The 24721-nt window shown below is 32.3% G+C and overlaps 1 protein-coding gene across 1 annotated transcript in view; it reads left to right on the top strand.

Annotated features, from left to right (window-relative positions):
• The window catches only part of LOC145296768 (RB1-inducible coiled-coil protein 1-like), a 285724-nt gene that overhangs the window by 174617 nt on the left and 86386 nt on the right, over positions 1 to 24721 (top strand). Inside the window, exons 3-9 of the mRNA XM_080142822.1 lie at positions 1600 to 1726; positions 3692 to 3773; positions 6519 to 6604; positions 10824 to 10939; positions 12120 to 12206; positions 14591 to 14753; positions 18988 to 19044. Coding sequence (XP_079998948.1) covers positions 1600 to 1726; positions 3692 to 3773; positions 6519 to 6604; positions 10824 to 10939; positions 12120 to 12206; positions 14591 to 14753; positions 18988 to 19044 — 718 coding nt within the window. The remainder of the gene's footprint in view (positions 1 to 1599; positions 1727 to 3691; positions 3774 to 6518; positions 6605 to 10823; positions 10940 to 12119; positions 12207 to 14590; positions 14754 to 18987; positions 19045 to 24721) is intronic.

Below are 24721 nucleotides of genomic sequence, written 5' to 3'. Positions count from 1 at the left end.
ATGCCTATCATAGGTGGGAGTTTCTTAGTTTCTGTTGAAATTCTCACCCTCTTCTCTCTGAAAAACCATGATAGGTTCCAAAAGTGTTAGTTTTATTGTGATCAACAGCATCTAAAAAAATTGCTAAATGTACAGCAAAGTATGGTCACATTTAAATAAAAAAAAAAAATATATAGCCTCCAGTCTAAACTGTACTATTATAATGGAACTCTGGAGTCTGTTTATAAATAAAATGGTGTTAAACAACGTTAATTATTGTATTTACTGGGATTTGATGTCACCTCAGTGCAAAGTGTTAGCTACAAGGAATTGCGTAATACAAGATATTCTGCTTAAACTTGTTCAATTTGAATGAAGTATAATTTGGCCTATGTTGAATTGAACTGCTTTACAATTTGGATTGCCTTAAATTTCAACTGTCATACTTTATAATTTATTTGTTTTTGAATTTGAAAAACTTAGATGAAATTTTAAATTTGCAAAATCTAATACACGGCGGATCTAGAGGAGTAAACCTGGAACAAAAATCCCTCTATTCTTACAAGTAGTTATAGATCTTATAGTGAACATCAACGAATGGGTGTTTTGATAGAAAGAACATCACAGCTTTGTGTAAGACCATTCTTGACTATACCTTTAACAAATACTTCAGTATATAACCTGCTAAACCACACAGGCAGAGTTTTGTTATTAAGCATGTGGAGAAGCTCTTTGGAGTATTACTCATGGATGGACTATTGTTTGAGTTGTGTCGATATGCCATAAAACAAACATGTCAATCATTTTGAATTCTTTAATGCCAAAGCACATGCATTCTATTCATTACATACAAATAGTTGAACACTAGTTGTTATTTTTGCAAAAAGCTGAAGGGAAATTGTTGATTCATGCCTAACCCTCTCGCCATAGGATTCGTGCATAATGTAACAATAAATCAGATGGACTTTTTAATTTGGTATCGCCTGCATTTGAATTACAAATAAAAGAAACCCTTTGTATTATTTTGATTCTTCAGACTACTGTTCTCATCTGAAGTATTATTTTTACGTTTCAATCAATATTTTTTATTTTATTTATTTTTTTTTTTTAGTAAGTATTGCCTGTAGTGAGGATTGAAACCTCAACCTCCAGAAGAGTATCACTTGGAAATGATTTTTACTTAACATCTTTAATCCAATTATTGCACTGGTTCATGTGGTCAATGTAATTTTGTTTTAGTATTTTGTATGACTACCACCCACCCCCACATTGGATTAAAGGGTTCAGTTTATATAAATTTGTATTATCAATTATCATCTAAAAAAAAAAAAAAAAAAAATGAAACGAATATTTTTGAAAAATTAAATTTTAAAGTAACAAGAATCTAACAGAAATACTGCAATAACAACAAAAGCAACTTATAAATATGCACACATACATCCGTATGACCTAATAAAAAAAAATGTTATTGCATTATTTCTGTTTTTTGCTTTGAATACTTGCTTGTTTGTTCTCAAACATCTGACAAATGTTGCAGGAATTTTGACTTTTCCTTTTTTTTTTTTTTTTTTTTTTTTTTTTTTTAAGTTGAAACATTTTATTGATATTTTTGTGTTTCAGTGTTGCTGCACTAAAGTCTCAGGTTTCTCGACTATGTCATGTGCCTCCGGAAAAGCAGGTGATGCTGATAAGTGGAGGTATCAGCCTCGACAACAACTGCCGGGTGGCCAAATATTGTGCAGGAACAGTATGTATACATTTTCTCTCTCTTTGTACATTATACACAAACTATAATTCTGTATTCTTGTAGAAATAAAAGCAGGGTATTCAACTATGCCTGTTACATATAATACTATGTAGTAATATTTTGATTATCCATTAATACATGCAAAATATTACTGTATACTATCATGTGAAGAAACTCGCCATGAAGCGAGTGACCAACAGAAAATATTGTTTGGAAGAAACAGCTTACCTTGTAGACTTGTATATAATCGTGTTCATTGGCTGTTTTTATTTGGTGTTTTTCATTCCGGTCGAAAGATAATATTGAGTCATCAGGAGAGAATATGCACCGTTTCAGGGCCTTCCTCTCAATGTCTTTTCTGTGTCTCTGGCCCCTTCTCATTGATGTGAGGCCCCATTATCTGATTTGCATTTAAATCACATGAACTCTTTAGGATAATCAAAACTGAATTCTATACAATTTGTTTTCCATGCCATTTAAAAGTTTAGTGTCTTGCGTATCTTGAAACATCCGAGTGTTTCACATCTTCGTTGTGTGAAAATGAAGGAAAAAAATATATTTAATGAAAATAGATACATAAAATAAGCGAATTGAAAATATATTTCCTTGCACAGGTCTCTCATTTTCATCTATCATCTGTTTTCCTTAACTGATTTTTTAGTCGATCCCTTTTTATACTATAAATCTGATGTATAACAAGAACGCATTCTTCCAACCATTGATAATATTTGCTGGTAGAAATTTAAGTCTGACTCAATTGCATGGATATCCTCAGCATTGTGGTTGGCGTCCTGGCCTTGATTTTCTGTCATCTATCATGTAATAAATATATATATATATATATATATATATTTATTTTTAATTTTTAGAAGGAATTAGACCTAGAGTCTAAAGAGCAGTTTATTTTAATGTACTAGTAAATGTATTAATATTTTTAAAAGAAAACAGTGCTCATTGTACTGTAGATATATAAGCTCAATAGGTATCAATATACTAGAGCTATATTGAGTAAAACGATTCATAATTTTGAATTAAAAATTAGTTTCAAAAGGAAAACAAAATCCACTAGATTGTATGATCATTTCAGAAACGATGTTCATTTTATTTAAATTGACAATAATTTGACAAAAGTTTTGTCTTTTAAAAACAAGGCGACTATGTTTTTGAAGGACAAAACTTTTGTCAATATATTGTCAATTTAAATAAAATGAACATCGTTTCTGAAATGATCATACAATCTAGTGGGTTTTGTTTGTTTTCCTTTTGAAACTGATTTTTAATTCAAAATTATTAATCGTTTTACTCGTATATATATATATATATATATATATTATTCAAAACTTCAGTGTTTAAACTCAAGAGATATCTACATATTTCTCTTAGTCTGTGTCTATCTGTTCGACTTTTTCTCAGAAAATACTGGTTGATCGATTTGAAATTTTGCATGAACTTTTGTTATAAGGTTCAGCAAACTTAGTATCGTTTGATGCACAATTGGGATTAGTATTTAAGATATTACATCTATTTTTTTATTTTTTTTATGAAGTGGGAGTATCTGTTCTGTTACCATGATACTATCCTTTCAGGGATTACGTTCTTTTTTTAAAGGGAGAGGATATTTATTTTTAGCCTCCTCAGGAGGTTAGACATGGTCAGGTGTGGGCTTAATGAAAATGTTTTTGTGGCACGAACTGGATTCAAACTTGACACATTCAGGTTTTCAGGCCAACTCTCTAAAACTCAACCCTCTAAAATTCAACCTCTACTCATCGTGGAGGTGAATAGGTAGTGTCAAAGCTATACTATCTTCTGGAGCATAAAAGCTTACTTGATTTAATGGTACCACTTCTGTCTTCATAGCTCTTTAACTTTTTAAGTTAAAAAATATAAGAGGCTTTTCTTTTGGAACAACTCTTGCATTGTATAGATACCACCTTGATATATCTTTCTTTGATGAATTTTCAGGACACCAATCCAATTTTTATGTTCAGCAAATCCTCCATCGAAGCTTCCATTCCGCCACCGCCTTGCATTAACTATGGATCAGGTAAGAAATGAAAGTTTGACATAATCGAAGAATATCTCTTGTTTCCTTGAAGATTTAGATTTTGCCAAAGCAAAAGGAAGCATTTGGTCGAACTTGGGAATCTGTAGGAAATTTCAAATATAACCTTTTATTTAATCCACAGGGATGGCTTGATCTCATTCCATCAGCGATGACTGATTAGAAATCTTAACTACTATCCCCCACTACTGAATTTGACGCAACCTACTTGAAGAAGGTTGAAAGTTACAACGGATGAAATCTTGTGAGAATAACATCTGATGCTTTTGACCAACTTCTATTCAGTCTTTATGAAGCCTGTTTATTTCAGAGTTGCAGAATCTGAAACTAAAGACTGACTCCTAGAATTCTGATTTTTTTAAATTTTGAATGTTTGAAGTGTCCATTAAATTTTTAGAGAGGTAACGTTTTTCTTCTCCGTTTTTTGGTTATGCAACTGGAGATGTTCCAACAATTTTTATCAATTTGTTCTAATCATTGTTACCGTCTGTTTCCTCTAATTTTCTTTGTGTTCAACAACTTCATTCCCCTTTCCCCTCATAATTTCCAAACTCATTAGCAACACAATTCTATGATATGAAAAGAAACTGGAATTTTAAGGGGGTATCAATCATACCAGTTATCATAGGTGCCACAGGATTTATGAAGAAGAACCTGAAGTCCTACCTAACTAATATTCCTGGTGAACCAAGTGCAAAAGAGATCCAGACAATTGCACTTAAGGGAACAGCGAGGATACTAAAAAGAGCTCTCAGTTGGTTTCAATAAAAAAGCGGGGCAATGTTGGCAGCTAGTTTGGCTGCCCCATACCCAGCGTTACAATCTTCAAAGGAAAAAAAAAAAAAAAAAAAAAGCAATAAAATAGGTTCTTGTCCAGAATTCCTCCTGTGTTAAGAAACATCTGTATGATGTACATACTCATGGCAAAATGAAAATATCATATTCCCAAAATTATATAAATTAGCCAAGTAGTTCAATTTTTGAATAAAAAAATCATTTTTTAGCAAGTAATGGGAATTTGTAGGTATTACAACATAAAGATTGTAGGTTTTGAGCCCCCCCCCCCTTTTTTTTTTTGAAAGACTGCTTTCAAAATGGCGGATAAGACAATTTGATTTTTTTTAAATAAAACTACTTCATCAATTATGATTTTTGAATACTTTTTTTTTTTTTTTTTTTTTTGTTGCAAGTATGTATGTCATCCAGATTTTTCTTTTAATTTTGTTTTTTAACAGAAGGGGGAATTCTAGACAATAACCATAAAATAATTATACAAGGAACGATCTTTTGTTTATATATCAAAATTAGTTGTACCTATCTGGTGTCATCCTGAGATTTAACTTGGGATGATCAATAATAAAACAAACAAAAAATCTGACTTTTCAACCATGGCTTTTGAGCAAAGTGGGTGCAAGTCCATACCTCTCCCTCTCAAAATAAAATAAAGATTAATCTTAATTAATTTATGTGATTTTTTTTTGGGTACATAAATTATAAAATCATTTTATCTTTATAAATAAAATTATTTTTAAGTGATTAAAAGGAATTTGTAGACATTAAAGGTTATGTACAAGGCTGATTATCAACTCTATTTCTGAAGAGCTATTTTAAGGGGGAGTTAACCAGTGGTAAGTTTGAGTTTTTCCAATGTCTCTTTCCCTTTATTTACAAATGTATAGTTCTAGACCAGAAGAATTTCACCTGATTTTCACATTTTATCAGTAACCGTATGGTGAAAGTACTTCAGAATATATTACTTCCCCCCCCCCAAAAAAAAAGAAAGAAAAAACATGTTCTTCAAATGGTCTTAAACATAAAATATGGAAGATTGAGATCAGAAAAAAAAGGCAGTTTTTCTAATTTGCTTCTGTTTCTCTTCAAGATCAATATTTGTCTATATAAATGAAACATCTTTGAAATACAACTCTACAAACACACATTGACATGATAATATTGTTTCTGCATGATGCAACAGATCTGTAAAATATAAACGGAAATTTTAATGTGCCGAAAGAGCTGTTTGGTAAGAAAAATAAACATTTGTATCTTGGAATGTAACTATACTGTTATTCTTTTATATATGCTCTGTAGTTGTATTTAACATTGAGCTTCTAAGCCTAAAGGATTGGTATACACAAAAAGTGAAATATAATTGGAAAAAAAAAAAAAAAAACTATATGTATATATTACTACTAGCAAGATGCCGGAGAAATTTCAAAGTGCTTTCTATATCAATCTATATAATTAACTGTTAATTTTTATTTTGGAATGATAAATGTCTGTCAGGGTCAATACTATTAACATAAAAATAAATCTTTCTTCTTTAGTAAGAATAATTGTCATTCTTTAAATAAATGTTTATTCTTTCTTTATTTAAAAATGTAGCAATTTAATTGCTTTTAAAACAAATATTCTATCTTTTTACCATGAAAATAATTGTCAGTTAAATATTCTGGAAATCAACAGGACAAAGGAAATATATTTATATCAAATGTTTTAGTTGATGGGACAATAGAATATGATTTTGGAACAATTCATTTTAAAATGAATACAGTTGAAATGTTTTACTTTAGCAAAATCAGATTAATCGCTCATTTGTCTTTGCTAATCAAGTGATTTTCTAGCTATTTCTTTTTGTTTTTCTTTTTAAATACTAATATATTATTTGTAAGAAATTGTCCCCCCCCTTTTTTTTTTTTAATACTTTATTTTTGAAATTTTTGACAGATAAAGATTTGTCCGATTCCATCAGTGAAGTGGTTCTCTTACCTGCTACCCATGAAACCGTGTCGGATGCTTACAAACTGGCCAAGGTAAGATCATTACATTTTCCTTACATCCCTTATGTTCGTTATGAAGAAACGAAAATAACAAGGTTTCATGAAAATAAGTTTATTTTTCATTGTTACATATGTTGTAATTGGTCCACCGATTTAGTTGGATTTGGATCTTAGAATTCACCCTCGTCTGTTTGTATCCCAAATTCTCAATAACTAATTACATTTTTCTGAAATTTTGCATGGAGTTACAACTACCCAAGGGAGGAAATGTAAAATTCTCGGATTTTTGATAAAAATTTTGGTTGTGTCAATATGGCCAAAAATAGTACTTTTCAGGACATGGAATCTTTTCCGACCATTAGATTTTGATGCAAATTACCCCAAAACAAGATCACATGGACATACATCTGGAAACCTATTTGATCCTGGGAAAATTCTGGTTTCTTCCCCAGGGGGTTAAAAGTAGTCAAAATGGCAAAAAATAGCACTTTCCGGGACATAGAATTTTTTCTGACCATTAGATTTTGTTTCATAAATGGCATCTGGTAAAGATTAAAAAAAACATCTTTATTCTTTGTTTTTGTTATGAAATGCTGTATTTTCATAATTATTGTCTGCTTCTTAGTTTTTAGACAGATGAAAGAGGATGAACTAAGTAATTTAGAAACAGTTGCTGGGAAGGGGACATTCATTTTTTTTTTTTTTTTTTTTTTTTTTTTTTTTTTTTTTTTAATTTTTTTTTATCACATACTAGCAGTTCAGCCCGGCTTTGCTTGGGCCCTATGTACTGTTCATAACTTTATGTGCATATATATATACAATATTTATTAAAATGTGATGCATGTCCAGGTAACCTACATTTAAAATTTCAAGTGTTTAGACCCAAAAATGGCGGAGGAGTTTGGTATAGTCTGCAAAGGTCAACTCTTTCAACTTTGACCTTTTGGCAGCTAAATTTTTGCCCCAAAACTGATTAAAAAGCTTGTTGCATGTCTGAATACCCTTTATATAAAATTTCAAATGTTTAGACATAAAATTGGCTGAATAGTTTGCGAGATACCACAAATGCCAAAGTTTTTGAACTTTGACTCCTTGGCAGCCAACTTTTCAGCCCAAAACTGATTAAAAAGTTTGCCCTATGGCTGAATACACTTTATATAAAATTTCAAATGTTTAAACCAAAAATTGGCTGAGTAATTTGATAGACCGCAGAGGTCAATTTTTTAAAACTTTTACCCCTGTTATGACCTCATAATATTTGTTTTAGGCTCAAATCAAATTAAAAAGTTTGATCCCTGTCCAAGTAACCTACATCTAAAATTTCAAGTGTTTAGACTCTAAATTGACAGTTTTGTAGAGTTTTCAAACGTCAAATCGTTGAACTTTGACCCCTTCACAGTGAAATTTCTGACCGAAAACCGATTAAAAAGATTTTTCCAAATCTCAATACCCCTTATGTCAAATCTCTAGTCTGTAGACTGAAAATTGACAGTAGTTTGGTAGGTAAATGCACACGCACAGACAGACAATTTCACTTCTATAGATATAAAAATATACTTATATATCATACTAACATTTCAGCCTGGCGTTGCCTTAAGATGTACGTTGAGCAAAAAAAAAAAAAAAAAGCGGTCAATTTTTTTTAACTTTGACCCCTATTATGAATCTTAATATTTATTTTTTTGGGCTCAAATCAAGTTATTAAGTTAGATCCATATCCAAGGTACCTATATCGGAGTTTGGTAGAGTTCTCAAAGGTCAAATTGTTAAACTTTAACTCCTTAACAGCCAAAATTTCTGGACGAAAACCGATCACAAAAATTTTCCCAAATCTCAGTATATATCAAATTTCGAGTCTGTAGACTTAAAATTGAGTTATTGCGTGGGGAAATGTACACACACACACACACAGACACGTTCACTTTTATATATATATATATATATATATATATATATATATATACATACACACACACACACACTAAAATTTTTGGTCCATTAAAATCACAATCATGATTTTTTTTTTTATTTTATTTAAAAAAAAATTGTTTAATTTTCAAATTATACTTATAGGCATATGCTTATATTATTTTTCATAAGTACCTGACATGTTTCTTTGTAGCAATAAGGAATATGATTTATGCTACCAACAAACAGCTCATCAGAGGCAAATATTACAAATTCTACCAAATAGATGAAAAAGAAACAAAGATTCAAAGTAAGGAAAACAGAAAACTTGAAAACACTAAAAGCTGATATCCAAAGAAAAGACACCAAAAAGATATATCTAATTGAATGAAGGATGCTGTTAAGCAATCATTTTCTGGTTTTTGCTCATCAGAATGTAACTCACCGCAATATATATGCTCTGAAAACCGAAATAGATCTTCATCGGGCTTATAATTTTTAACAGTTTGGACTATATTATAAGGAACATATACTACAAGAAATACGAGGGGCATTCCAAAAGTAATGTTTCTTGATTTTCATTCTGTCTGAATGAATTGGAGAGGATTGCAAATTGTATTATGATAACCAAATTTATGCATTCATGACCTGAAAGTTTCATCGCTCTGTTGCAGATATTGACAGTGTGAGACTCTAAGAAAGCAACCCTTATCATGGATGTGTGTCAGAAAAAGATGTGTCATTGAATTTCTGGCAAAAATGCACTGAAAATGGTTGTGACTATGTAGAGAAATGACTTCTGGAGCACAAGATTATTTTAATGGTATCACTCCCATCTTTGTAGCTCTTCAACTTTTTAAGTTAAAAAATTGGTAGTCTTTACTTTTGGAATGATCCTTGAATATACTTTTATATAAACTCTGGAGATATATATATATATATAAACATGTTTATATGTAATTTAACTATTTGTGAAAGTAATGAAACATAAATAACAAACTTCTTTTAGATAGCTCAATAGCGTAATACTATAGCTATAAATATTTTTCATAAAACTTAAACTTTTCTTAAACATACCACATTAAAAGAAATACAAAAATATTTACTTATTTTCAAAATGTTGGTCTTTAATTGGTAGCACTCTGCGTGCAATTGTTTTAGCTCCCGGTATTGGCATACAAGTATATAATTCATAATTTTGCACAACGGAGGCTTCATCAGCATGTAGAAAAACCGGTTTGTCAAAAGTTTTACAGCCCATGAACCAAGATCTTTTTTTCTTATATAGTGGGTACTTTTTTTTTTTTTCTTTTTTGACATGTATATAATTTATCAAACATGCTTTATTTGCATTTAAAATGCAGATACCTACCTACAACATTGAATTAAATTTGATTTTCATGATTTCAAAAAGTAAAACATTTTATTTTAGTCTTAAGATAAAATTTAAGACAAATCAGTTTGTTAAAAAATTGTATGAGAATGAAGCAAAATGTTGAAATTTAGAAAATTTTTCATTAAAAAAAGCAATTTTTGTGTTTAATAAAATTTTAATTAAAATTAATTTTGTGTGTGTGTGTGCAAAGAAACCCCAAACAAATTGAGGTTTTCAGATTAAGTAAAGGAACAAAATTTGGCATGGCCTTCAAATTAACTGACATAGTTTACTTTTAGAACCGGAACTGGTTTGGAGAAGTAAATATGCTTCATCCCCCAAGGGACTTATTGTCATATCTTGTCAACAAAAGTAAATATTTTTAGCTTTTTGTTTATAATGTATTGTTTTAGTAAGCTTAAAATATTATTCTGGAGTAATGAGCAACACTTTCAGTTAGAATGGATTGACTTATAATATGAAAATATTGGTTCCATTTGGTATCTTCTAGAATTTTTAAATAAAACTGGATTTTCTTATATTAAGTCACCACTAATCAAGGCCAAAACCACTCAAGGACAAGAAGTAATGAAATTAATGGATTGTTAAGTGAATGATGGAGAATATTGAGAAGATTGAAAATGATGTGTACAATAAACAAAATTATTTATGAAGATGGTTTATGACGAATATTTGGTCACATTGGATTTGAAAACAACCCTGTTGTAATCTACAGAGAAGCACTCCCATAGTGATGTCCTGCAAATGAGAAGTTCTTGGAAAGAAACTGCTGTTGAAAATTTTACCTGACATTAGCCTTCATGGAAGATAAAAGGATTTAGTTGTGAATGTCTTAAATGAAGGAACTTTGTTAGATTATAAATCATTTTTTTGTGTTAAACTTTTTTCTTTTTTTTTGTCTTTTTGTTTGAAAAATTGTCCAAATGATTGTTTTTTGTTTTCTTTCAGGAGACACATGAATGTGATGCAAGTCGCATGGATGCCAGTCAGCGGCTAATTCATGACCAGCATCTTCAGCAACAGGGATGGGCAGCTGCTATTGCCAATTTGGATGATCACTTGATGTATGAAGACATTTATTTTTTTATTTTTTAAAATAACCCTTTATTTTCTGTTTTTTCTTAGCCCCCTCCCCAATACTTAGGGAGTTTAACTTTTTGCTAGAAAAAGGATCCCGAACCCTTGTCACTACTGATTGTAATACTTGAATTTTCTACTCTCTAAGCGAACACGTTTGCGACTATGATAAAAGAAATGTGGCTTTTAGATGATATTGGTCACCTAAAAGAATTTGGTTCCTTTTACAAAAGAATCTTGCTTCAAGCTTAAATGGAAACCAGCATTTCTTTCATGAGAGTACTTCACATACAGGGAAGTGTGTGCTTGTGTATATATATATATATATATATATATATATATATATATATATATATATATACACTTGTATATTTCGGCATATAAGATGACCCTTAAAGTTAAATCCTCTTTAAAAACCAATATTTTATAAGATACCGGGTGTTGCAATCTCTAGCCCAGGCTAAATAAACATGGTTTCGTGATTTACCAGTCTTATACAACTGATATTTGATAAATTTATTAAAATTTGCTCCAATTTTGTACTTCGCCTTATCTGATGGTTACCTTATATGCCGAAATATACGGTGTGTGTATATATATAAGGGTGGGGGTGATAATATAATGGATTTATCCAAACCCTATAAAATATGGCAGTTTTGTAAATAACTATTATTTTGGGGACAAAGAGAAATGCCACCGGTAAGGAAAAAATTTTTTCTAATAACATGAATAAGTTAGCAAAATTATTCTGGAACAAAAACTAGATCTGATATTCGGAACGTTTTTGAAGGGAGGTAGAGTTTAATCAGCATTGGTGAGGAACCATGATGTACTGTTTTATTTTTAAATCCCCCAAAAGTTTTTCATGGTAAATGACTGATGATCCCTAAAATAATATTAGGACTAGTGTGAATTCTTGAAAGCAAACTAATACAATGATTGTAAGAGATTGACTTACCAGCTAAATAGTTTTCCAATTAAGGACTTGCAATTAAAAAAAAAAAAAAGTTAATACAGTTTAATTTAGTTTTTTGTAATGAGTAAACACATAATATAGGTTTTTTTTGTTTTTTTTTTTAAATTTTGTTTATTAATATATGGGGAATTCTAGACAAAAACTTAAGTTTTTAAATCTGTTGACATTTATTTTCTCTTGAAACTTTGTAGGTCTTTCAAAAGAAGAGTAGATAAATTCCAAAATACTTGTAACATATTTTTGAAGACTCAAGTGGAATCCAAAGAAATGCTGTCCAAGTGAGTATCAAGCAAAATTCTTGTCAGATGTCAGTAATATTTTTGTTGATGTCTATTTGTTCTTTTTAAATTTGCTTTTTTTTTTTTTTTTTTTTTTTTTTTTTTTTTTCTTTATTTTAACTGGAGATGGGACATCCTACCAGGGGCCAACATTCAGTTGCTATCTTATACATTCCAACTAAGATTATTTAAAAAAGATTTTAACCATCCTTTAAAATCATTGTTTGTATTTGTCTTACTTTTAGTTCACCGAGTATATTTGCTAGGTAATTTTTGAAATTCTTTTTCATGAGTCTGATTGTTCCTATAATTACTGGAATGATGGAGATCTTAAGATTCCAGTTTCTTTTCATCTCCTACATAAGATCCGTGGAACTTGTTTAGTCTATAACTTGAATAAGGTTTCTGTATTTATTTGCCTCTCTATGGGGGGCAGAATTGGAAACAAGGTCAGCTTTTAATGTGGAGATTAATCCAGCTCTCCAAAAAGGGACATAGTGGATTGAAAAAACAGTTATATTTCTTTTATTGGAGAAAAGTTTGAGTATCTTCTGTTCAGCCATCCTCCCAGACTTTACCATTTCTCTTTGAGAAGGGGTTACTTTATTGCTGCTTACCTGATGTTCCCCTTTTGTGAAATGTCGATGAGACTGTTCAGGCATTTTTTGGTAGGCCAGAGTGCATTTTGGCTTGTGTGTGAGCTTTGTTCATTGTTTTTATACAAATTCATGTTTTTTGACCTGGCAATAACAGCTTGTTCGAATAAAACATCTAATCCAAGAGCTCACATCTTATCGACCACTGAAAAACTATTTTTAATAGAATTCCACTCGATGTGTGGGTATGTGCTCTTCTCTTCATTTTAATTTGTTTTACATAAAAAAAATCTAATATCCACATTCAATCAAATTCTCCACATCAACCTCACATCCTACAGATGCAAACAAAATTTACATGGAGATATTTTTCCATTTTTGTGATAGAAAGTTTAATTTGACTTTCAGGTAGCTGGTTTATTTTCCTGTCATATTTATGATGAAAAAAAAAAAAAAATCTTGGTGTAGTTTGTTGTCTTTGATTCCCTCTGGAATCGTTAAAGAAGTATTTTTCTATCGTTGAGCATCATTTACTTTGAATAAATCGGGTGATTATTGTTGGCATTTGTTTCCCTGATATCTTTCTAGTTAGAATACTTTTTAGAAGGATAACAGGTAGTTATGGGAGGGATCACATGGAGGTTGCCAACATCCCTAAGTGAACGTGTTTCTATGGAACGAACTGGATTCAAACTTTGCACACCCAGGTTGTCAGCCTTTATCATTAACTTCTTAGCCAACATTATTTCCCTGCTTCTATATTTTATGGTTGTGTAGGGGAATAAATGAAAACAACACCGTCACAGAGGACACCAATAGGTTACTTCCCCCTCTTAGCAGAGGGATTGAAGTAGCAGATGTGAAAGTACCTTTCCCTCCATGGTGGGTCAAAACCCATGTGGTGGGGGATAGCCCCTAAACCTACCTTATATTGTAGAGTCAATACACGAAAGTGAGAAAACCATGGTAACGAACACTTATTTCCTATGTTGAGCACAAACCCAGCATGGGTGGACTGTATCCGTCCTATCAATGACAGAGACGCCACCAAATCGATGAGATTATGAACATTTGTATCATTTTGTATTTGTTCTGTTATGTAATTTTACTGTCTTCATTTGTTTTTCGATTTATGACAACAAATTTGTGTATTTACATACGTGGGTGCAGTCTAGTTCATTGTACAATGTTTATGCTTCTTAAATATTTTCTATTTCAAGTTAATCAAATTAACTCTGAAACTGTATTATAGCAGTTGCTTCTAGAGTTGAGTTATCCTCTGATGGCAGCTTTTTTTTTTTTTTTTTTTTCTAAACACGGATCATTTCTTGTGATAAAGATAAAGTCCCAGAGACAATCTAGTTTGTATTTCTGAATGTAGACTAGTGCCAAATTTAGCAAAACTTTTGGTTTCATTTTGGTGAAAAAATAAACTTTTCTTTAGATTGTGATACTCCTCAATTTTTTTTTTTCTCCATCTCAGAGTTCATTTCTTACTCTTTTTAAAATATCTATTTTCATACTAAATGTGAATTCATTTAGTGTTTGTTTCAGTACAGCTTTTCTTCTATATACTTTAATAACACCAAATGCATTAGAAAATGTTTTAGTTTTGGGATTGAGTTGTGTTTGATAAAAATTCTGTTTTAATTATGCTAATTAGTCATAATTTATAATTAACTGAACAACTTGCCCATCTCTCTTATAAATAAATATTTAGAAAAATGTTATTCTATTTTGTTTTCTAAAAATAATTACAAAAATCTTTTAATATTATTTTTCCTGCAGAGTCCCTGAAATCCTAAATCTTTTAGGCCGTATTCCACTGTTAAAGAGTCTTCAGACGTTAGTGACAAGCCCTGTAGTTGAGAGCAATCCAATAGATCCGACCCTTTTAGAGGGTGAAGAAAGATTGAAGGAAGCCTCACTATTGGACTGGATCTATCAGCAGGTAAAGGAAATGACTTTTTTTTTTTTTTTTTTTTTTTTAATGAAATATTTGATCTTACTCTTGTGATAACCTCCCCCCTAGATTTCTATTCGGTGTTTTCTAGGTAATTAGGAGAGAGTTAATGGAAGGTCGCGCCAAGTATCATTCCGTTATTCCCTCCTCTGTCAGGCAAGATTACTTGAATGGGGTATGTATATTCAATCTTTGATTTGGAACGGTACTTATAGGCTCAGAGTGAATTTGTAGGTGGGCGAATATGATCAGGTCTCGTGGAAGAAGGAAAGAAAGGACAAACACATTGTATGTACATATATACAGCTTTCACTTTTTTATTTTTTTTTTTTATTTTCACAATGTATAAAAACGAAGACATAAAAACAGGAGAAAGAAAAATGTTCCAGCCAGTTGGCCATAGTTCAATTCAGAGGTTAGTTCATCTCCTCCACCCCTTCCCTCTTTTTCTTATTTCAAATCTGTTTTGTTCTGTTCCACCCTTTTTTTTTTTTTTCACCTATGTATCGACCCTTAGATGCCCGAATGGGTTAGTCTCACAAAATACAAGATATGTCCAAGGGAAGTAAATACTATATATATATATATATATATATATATATATATATATGTTTTTTTCTCTCCCCTTATTTATTGTAGGTATATATTTATTTGCAATTTCTGCCCCCTTTTCTTTTCCCTTTTTTTTTTTTTTTTTTTTTTTTTTATGATGTGTAGTGCCGGAATAACATGTTTTATTTTATTTTTTTTTATTTGTTTTTTATTTTTTTTGGCGACAGCCGGCGGGGATAACAGTTTATATCAATAACAGAAATTCCGACTCACCTTCGCAAAGGGCCCTACTTTTCTTTTTTTTTTTTCTTTTAACGTTAATTTGAGATAAACGTTTTCTCTTTTTTTATCTTTTATCGTTGATATTCCATCAATGGAATCGCGCTGTATCCTATAGTTATATATTTTCCAATATATATATATTGACGTCCGTCATCTTTGAAAACGTCTCCGCAACTGCCCTCCAAAGTTTTCCGATTTTTTTGGCCCTCAATTTCAGCGCCAATATTTTTATTTTTTTATTTTTCCTCCCATCTTATTGGTCCATTTGGATCGCCTGATTTTCCTTTCCGAATCGGGTGATGCTTTCGCTTCCTTCTATGTGATCATCAGCATCATCATTTTATATCGCCATCCTCGTCCAATTAAGTTCATCTGTTTTGTTTTTTTTGTTATGAACATATATACAATTACCGTTACACTCTGTACTTGATTGTAAAGAGTTCTTAACAACTTGAAAGCATTATATTTAATTTGCAGTGGAATTGAACTATTAGGGAACGGCAAAGAAAACGTATAAGGAAGTCATAAGGATCAACCTGAGAGCAAAAAAGAATGAATGCAAATCTGGCCAGAGACGGATTAGTTTGGAAATCAATTTCTTAAATCCGTCTAAGACATGCAGGCATGTAACTCAGACATTGAACTGCTGCTGATGCTGGTGATAGTGAGGAAGAGGAAGTAAAATTTGGAAATGATACAGATGAATTTAAGAGATAGAGGACTTGACCAGAGATAGATTAGTTTATTGCTAAAAGTTGTCAAACACATACCAGCATATATAACGACCGTTAAACCGAAATATAACGATTCTTCTTTACTGTCCTATTAGTTGAAACTTGGTAACCACTGCTCTCAAAGATCTCATAACACTCTTTCAAGGAGGCTGGTAGAGCTATCACAGCTGATAGGATTTTGGAATTATTCTTTTCTTAGATTAATTGCTTTACGAAAACTTGAGTCCAGTCTTCCCTACTGTTTAATTCGTTGCTAAAGGAAGGACGAATGGATTCATACCTTTCTCAAGGGATGAATTAAACTGATGTGATAACTTCAACAGGACTTGAACACTGCACCACCACCACTACCGGTTAAGTCTATCTTCTATTATATAAAGGAGAGTTGTCTTTTTGTAGCTAAAGGTAAAAAACTACAGCAGACACAGCTAATGTATTCTTTTTCGGCAGTTCCTTGGACAATATAAGTGCATTTAAAGATATTTTCCTCAATGTATGTTCATTAGTGATTTTATTTTTTTTAAATGTTCTAATTAGTAGGATCATGTGAAATACGATTGTTTTCCTTTGATGTATTTTCGGCATAGATTTTCTTTTTTTTTCTCAATGCTTTAATTGCGAAGATCATGGGAATTGTCCTCTAGGTATCTCTCTTCTGTTCCTGTTTGTGGGATTTCGTTTCAAGACACATTTGTTCCATTCTCGAAATGTCATAACTATCTAATATCTAGCAATCTCTGGTTTAATGATCACTTATACATCCAATAGAGTTAAGGAGTTTTGTGTTGTGTATCCTGAGCTACCAAATTCCTAATGAATGGCAATTGTTGACTAGACTTTAAAAGGCAATGATTCGTCCCCACTTGTAAAACAGGTTCCTAGTGTTCGACAAAGTTAGCAGAGTGTTCTCTGATTCTCTTGAGTGTCTACAGTGTTATGCCATCAAGTATATGCTACATATTCCCTGCGACGACCCTATTCTCTCTGGAGTATATGATCTGCTTGGATTAGATCTGCTGTCTACTCGCTGGAATGTAACGGTTGCTTTTGTTGCCTACAGATTTCATGGTTCTTGCTGCAATGCTTGAATACTGCCTTGTGCTGTGATTGAACAGATTAAACCTGTGATGATATACATTCACATTAGACCCTCTGCATAATCACACTGTAGTTTGCTCAAAGATGTACCAGTGATCTTTCGCATTATGTTCTGCAGTCCTGAACATACTGCCTCAAAATTGTGTGAATGAACATTTATCACTGTCATGTTCTTGGAGTTTTGTATTAGTTAACTATCATGATGTTCCTAAGTTTTATGCATTTCCTAATTAGCTTAGTAGCTTCTGTCTATTATCTGTTTTATGACCATGGCTTAATAGAGGGGAAAAATAAGTTGATAAAAAAAAAAAAAAACAATTAGATTTTTTTCCTTGATGTAAGTGTTGTATGTTTGAATTGGGATTTGTAAGTTTAAGATCCAACACAACGCAGAATTTTTTTGGTCCCCTGATTTATCGGAGAAGGACCTATGTTTGCAGTGGCTTCAGTGCGTCCGGATTATTGGCAGATAACCATCCATTAGTTTTTCCTGAAATTTTGCCACAAATTGTTTGATTAAATAGATGTGCACAGTAAAAAAAAAATATTCTTTTGCAAAAATTCCTGTTGCGTCCCCAGAGGCTCAAAAGAAGTAAAAAATGCCCCAAAATAGCAAAACCTGACATGTTTTGCCCCATAACTTTTAATCCATCCATTAGATTTTTCTGAAACTTGGCCAAAATATGGAGCTTAATGTTCTTAATATAAATTCATTATAGGTAATCCTGGCAAAATTCTGGTTTGCATCCCTGGGGACTTTTAGTGCTAAAAACGCCCCTTTTTTGTGGTTCTTTTTTCATTTCTCAACAAAAACTTGATATGTCTGACTATATAGTGGTTTTTCATGGTAGTCAACTCATATACATACACTAGTTTCCTTAGAGAAAATTAAAAACCCAGTCTATTCAAACCATAGCTAGTGCAAGTGACTAAACTGATTTGATAGAATTTGAATGCTTTTTCTGCATTATTAATGACTTATCAGGGTTACCTGGCGATACCCAGGACAAAAAATGTAACATATTTCTATTAAAACTTTTAGTCCTCTACTTCTCTCTATATGTCTCTCTATTTTGCTCTTTCCCTTTTGTTGTTTTTCCCTCACTTTGCAACCCTCACTGTCTTCTCCACCAAGCCCATTCCTCTCTGAGGGTGCACACACATACACACACAACTCTTTATATAATAGATTCCTCAAGGAATAAGTTGGCATTTTCTTTTTAAATCCATACATAATAATAACACCGAAAAACTGACCCCTACCCCGGACTAAACCTGACTCAGTTGACCTCCAAAGAATATGTAATTTTTTTACATTTTAGATATTATTCATCTGGAACAATGCTGATCGAGAGTATACCAATTTTGTGGTTGTTTTTGTAATGTTTTTTTTTTTTACTTTTAGCTGGACATGTAAACACATACTCTTTATATAATAAGAATAATAAAGATTTTTTTTTTTTTTTTGTGCCTGTTTATTGCTGCTATTAATGCAATCTTATTTTCCATTGAAATTCACATTAAGTAATTAATTTTTTCTTAATTTTATTTTCCAGGACCCACGCAGTAGCTTGGAAGATATGGTGGATCAGTGTCAACTGATTTCTAAACAGGTTTTCTTAATCATTTTCAAATTTTTTTTCTTTTTATTTTGTTTAACAGAAGCAAATTTATTTTGAAGATGCATGCATGCATTTTACACACTTCACTATGGAAATACTATTTCAAGCTTAAGCACGACAAACTCATGAGTGTGCCATTTCAAGCTTAAGTACGACAGACCTACGAGTGTGCCATTTCAAGCACGACAAACCCACAGGTGTGCCATTTTAAGCTTAAGCACGACAGACCCACGAGTGTTCCATTTTAAGCTTAAGCACGACAGACCAAGTGCCATTTCAAGCACGGCAGACCCACAGGTGTGCCATTTTAAGCTTAAGTGCGACAGACCTACGGATGTGCTATTTTACATTTGTATGACAGACCGGCAATAGTACTATTTTTAACTAAAGCATGACACAGATGAGCCGACTCTCTCATAGAAAAGTATTCAAATAAACATAAGAAAACAATAAGTTATCACCAATAACAAGATATTTTATTATTAGCAATTTGTACTCTATAAAACTTATTAATTACTAGTGGAAATACATGTCAATGCCAAGGTGATGCATTCTGTTTGAATTACTAAAACATCTACCAAAATCTTGTTTGAGAAATAGATGCTTACTAACTTCATGGAATAATGTTATGCTCTCACATATATCATTTTTAATTGTCATGCGCTTTATCTTTTTCTGTTTTCTAGATTGAGGCAATTTGAATTTTTTTTTCCTAATTCAGAATAACCCTTTTGGGAGCTGAATTTTCACAGCATTAAAAGCTGACGTTATATCTAACTCTACTCTGGTGAAGAGGCAAGTAAATAGGAATTTGTGATTTATAGTGTAGTACCTACCTCTCCACTTATCTTTAATGGTTGGAAAATCTCAATGCCAATTTCCCTAGTGCTACAAGATCAGGTTGTCTGAAGATACTGTCTACCTGACCTAAATTGCACCAAACATTGATGTTTGTTTTTTTTTTCCATTTGCAAAACACAAATGTTCTGCAAAGTCAATAACAAAAACAATTTATCTCTACAAAACAATCAAACCAAATACCATAAATAAATATTTTGAGATATAAAGAACTTGATACATAACATTTTTTTTTCTGAAATTACTGGATTCGACATTAAATAGCTCTAAAATGGTTAATATGCCATAATGCAAAATAGCCAAAAAAAAAAAGAAGCCAATTTTAATATTGAAATTGAAAACCTAAAAAAAAAAAAATTTAATATAAAAATTAAGAAAAAAAAAAGGGGGCACACATCTGTTTGAAAATTTAATTATGCTTGTCTGCACAATTCTTTTTTTAAATTTTTTTTATAACCTGCATAACAGATGCCATTTCAACTCAAGCAACACACTTACACTTGCATTTTTGGTTCTTGTCCAAAACTATCCTAGATCAGGCTGTCCTTTGGCTTCCTGAGACGAAATGCACCTACATTGACGTTTTTTGTTTTCCGATCTTTTTTGTAGAACTTAATTTTGTTCTGCAAAAACAAAAACAGCCCCTTTCTCCCTTCCTCCCCTTTTTATTTTATCCCCCCCATCCCCCCGTACTCCCAGACCCTGTCGGTCGGTGGAGTATCAGAATACACTGACTGCCCCCCCCCTGCAGAGAGTAAAAGTCCCTCAGTGGGGCCACCTGTTGGCCGTAGGTGGCGACCCATAATGCCTTAGAACGGGATCCTGGTGGCTGAGCACCTCATGACCTAGGAACCAAGTAGCCATGAGTTAGCAACACTCCACTTTGGCCTTTACTTCGGCTAGACGGGCGGTCGGGTAGGCTCGACCCGATCAACCGGCTAGTCATGACAGTCCCTAATAATAGTAAACCCCCACAAAAAGAGAAATACAAACACGTTACACTTATAAAAAAAAACACAAATATACTATCATTAGAAGGCGATGGCAAGGGCCAATCAGATGGTGAAAACTGATGCTATTGACAACTAACCCTTTCTATACCTTGCTGGGTCCGAGGAAATGAAAAAAAATCATTATAAGCAGCTACACTCACTGTTTGAGTATATCACCATTGTATCGCTGAGATGCTTGGGCGAATGGGTTTCCCCTCAACCATCTTCCAATTTAGGGCTCCGAGGAGGGTGGGGAGCAAGGATGATGAAAAAAAAATCAAAAGATATTCTATGGCTTCCAAAAAAATTAAAAGACCCCATCCAGAAAGTGATGATGAAAACACAAACTTTCTGGAGTATATAATCTTGGAATTGTAAGATAACACACAAATAACTAAAATGTCCCGATTCAAAATCGAAAAAATTATCAATAAAAATCTGAACACAAAACAAATTAAAAAATGGAACTTTACTCATACAAGTATCTACTAAAAGTAGTGCCGAAGAAATTTTAACATGGACAAAGTTCCATGATATAAACATTAAAGCCTACCCTCACGAAACCCTCAACACCTCAAAGGGAGTCATCAGATGTCCAGAACTAAACACCTGCTCTCTAGGAGAAATAAAAACAAACCTAAAAAAAAAACAAAGTTCTAGATACTAAAAGAATTACAATAAAAAGAACAAACAATAAACACCAACACATACGTATTAACTTTCAATACTCCCACCCCACCAACTGAACTCAAGATTGGATATATTAACATTAAAATAGAAACATATATCCCCAGACTACTTCGCTGCCTAAACTGCCAAAAATTTGGCCACTTCAAAGAATACTACACCAGGAAAACAGTATGCCCAAAATATAGCAATAATGAACACCAGGAAACAGAATGCCAAGGAAATATAAAATGCCCAAACTGTGGTGAGAATCATCCAGCATGCTCATCGCTCTGCCAAAACTGAATCAAAGAAAAAAAAAATAAACAAACTAAAATATACCAAAAACAAGTTTTACCGAAGCTAGAAAAATTATTGAAACAGCCACCACAACAGAACCAACTAGATCATATGCAGGTGCAATCAAAAATCAATTAAAAACAATAGAAAACATTGAGCTAAAGGAAATCTCTACCCTCATAAAATTACTTCAAGAACTAGTTGAGGCATTGAGGGCCACCTTACAGCAACTACCGTCAACTCAAGCTGTACTTGAAAATAACTACCAAACAGTTGAAAATAAAATCCCACCAGATCCCAAAAATCAAACATGATCCTCTAACAAAAAACCCACACAAACTGAAAACATCCCAAAACCAAAAGAACAATCGCCTAGCACCCTTCGCAAAGAAAAATCAAATCTCACACCAACCAAACAGAAAATAAATGAAAAACCCCAAAAAGACAGATCTCACTCCACGTCAAAAACCAGAACTACAGGTCAGAACAAATTTAAATCCTTGGAAATAATGGAAACAGATGACAGAGCTTCCGAACTCCCATTATCAAATAGTAGAAAACAACCACTGTTATTCTTAATAAAATAAAAGGAAATCAAAAACATAAAACTAAACTATGGCTAACAAAATAATCCAATGAAATTACAGAGGTATAAAAAGCCAACAAGAATGAATTACTTCTAATATCCAATCTCTGCCCTACTATAATATGCCTATGAGAGACTTTTTTAAAACCATCTGAAACTATCAATCTCCATAACTTCACTGAATATAACCACACAACAAAAAAATCAAATAGAGCTTCTGGAGGAACATCCATTCTCATCAACAAAAACACAGCACAAAGCCAAATAAATCTACAAACTAATTTACAGGCAATTGCCACCACAACCACCCTACATAGAACAGTCACAATCTGCTCCATATATCTACCCCCAAATGACCCTATAGATGAAACAGAGATAGAAAAACTTATCAACCAACTTCCTTGCCCCTTCATATTATTAGGTGACTTTAACAGTCATAATGTTAGTTGGGTATGTTCAGACACAGACAGAAAAGGAATCATTATAGAAAATATTAACAACAACCTATGCATATATAACAAAAAAACAACCTTTATTCACTCTGCTACAAACTCATACTCAGCAATTGATTTCTCTAGAAGTGATCCTAGTATCTTTATGGATTACAACTGGACAGTGCACAAGGACACTTGTGGGAATGATCACTTCCCAATAATATTAGAACACTTTGGTCCTGAAACAAACTCAAAAATTCCTCGCTGGAACCTTAAAAAAGGTAACTGGAATAAATTCAAATCATTATGCGAACACAAACTTTTACATGGAAAACATGTGAAAGACCCAATCACTCACTTTACAGATACCATCACCTCAATAGCTGAGGAATGCATACTGAAAACAAAGCTATCAACCAAGTGTAATCGGCCCTCGTTTAATGATGAGTGCAAAAAGGCTATCAGGCTACGACGTGCTGCATTAAGAAAATTCACCAACCAACCATTTCCAAATATGCAGAGCTAAAGCACGACGAACAATAAAAGAAGTCAAATGTGAATCATGGAAAAACTTTGTGTACAAAATCAACAATAACACCAAAGACAAAACCATATGGAAAATGATACGGAAAATATCAGGAAAAAACATCAGTTCCCCTCTCATATTCCCCTCTGTATAAACAATAAAAAATAACTGAAAAAAAGGACATAGCCAACATGCTTGCAGACACTATTGCAAATAATTCATCATCCAAAAATTACAATAAAAAATTCCAGACTATTAAACATGAATCAGAAAAAAACAACCTACACTTTAAAAGTAATAATGAAGCTTATAATAAACTTTTTACCATTCAAGAACTAAAGGATTCATTAAAAAAAGCCAATAACACGGCTGAAGGACCAGATGAGATAACATGAATTCCTGAACCAACTACCAGATCAACCATTAAAGTACTTTCCATCTTAATGACATCTGGATCAATGGCAACCTTACAGCTATATGGAAACAAGCCACAGTCATTCCCATACCAAAACCAGGGAAGGATGCATCTGACCCCTCTAATTATCGCCCCATAGCTCTAACAAGCTGTGTGTGTGTGTGTGTGCAAGACGATGGAGAGAATGATAAACACCAGACTAATGTGGTTTCTTGAAACAAATAAAATATTAACCAACCTTCAATGCGGTTTCTGAAAACAACGGAGCACTAAACACCACTTAATACGACTGGAAACCTTTATCAGAAATGCATTTATAGAAAAAAAAGCATATGACTGCTATATTCTTTAATCTGGAAAAAGCTTACGATACCACATGGCGGTATGGTATCATGAAAGATCTCAAAGAAGCCGGACTGAAAGGAAGACTACCCATCTTCATCAACAACTTTATCAACAATAGCTTATTTAATGTCCGTGTAGGAACATGCCTCTCTGATATTAAGGAACAGGAAACTGGAGTACCACAGGGAAGTATTTTATCTATAATATTGTTTAATCTTAAGATTAACAATATCGTTAAATGCATAAACCAAGGTGTGGATTGCTCATTATATGTAGATGATTTTTTAATTGCATATAGCTAATATATAGGTTGATATGCCGTAAAACGTAACCTAACTAAAATTATCCTATACTGAAGAGCAAAAATAAAGAAAAATCTATGATATACAGTCCTATGACAAAATGAAAATAACATATGCCAAAAATCATATAAATTGATCAACTTGTTTTATTTTATAAAGAAAAATCATGTCTAAGTGATTTATAGGAATTTGTAGGCATTTTCTTTTTTTTTTTTTTTTAATATAAGGGAGAATTTTGGACAAG

The sequence above is a fragment of the Euprymna scolopes genome, chromosome 17, assembly GCF_053919585.1.
Source record: "Euprymna scolopes isolate OS-2025 chromosome 17, ASM5391958v1, whole genome shotgun sequence".
Taxonomy (NCBI): Eukaryota; Metazoa; Mollusca; class Cephalopoda; order Sepiida; family Sepiolidae; genus Euprymna; species Euprymna scolopes.
Note: the sequence above shows the minus strand (reverse complement) of the source record. Positions and strands in the feature narration are given on the sequence as shown.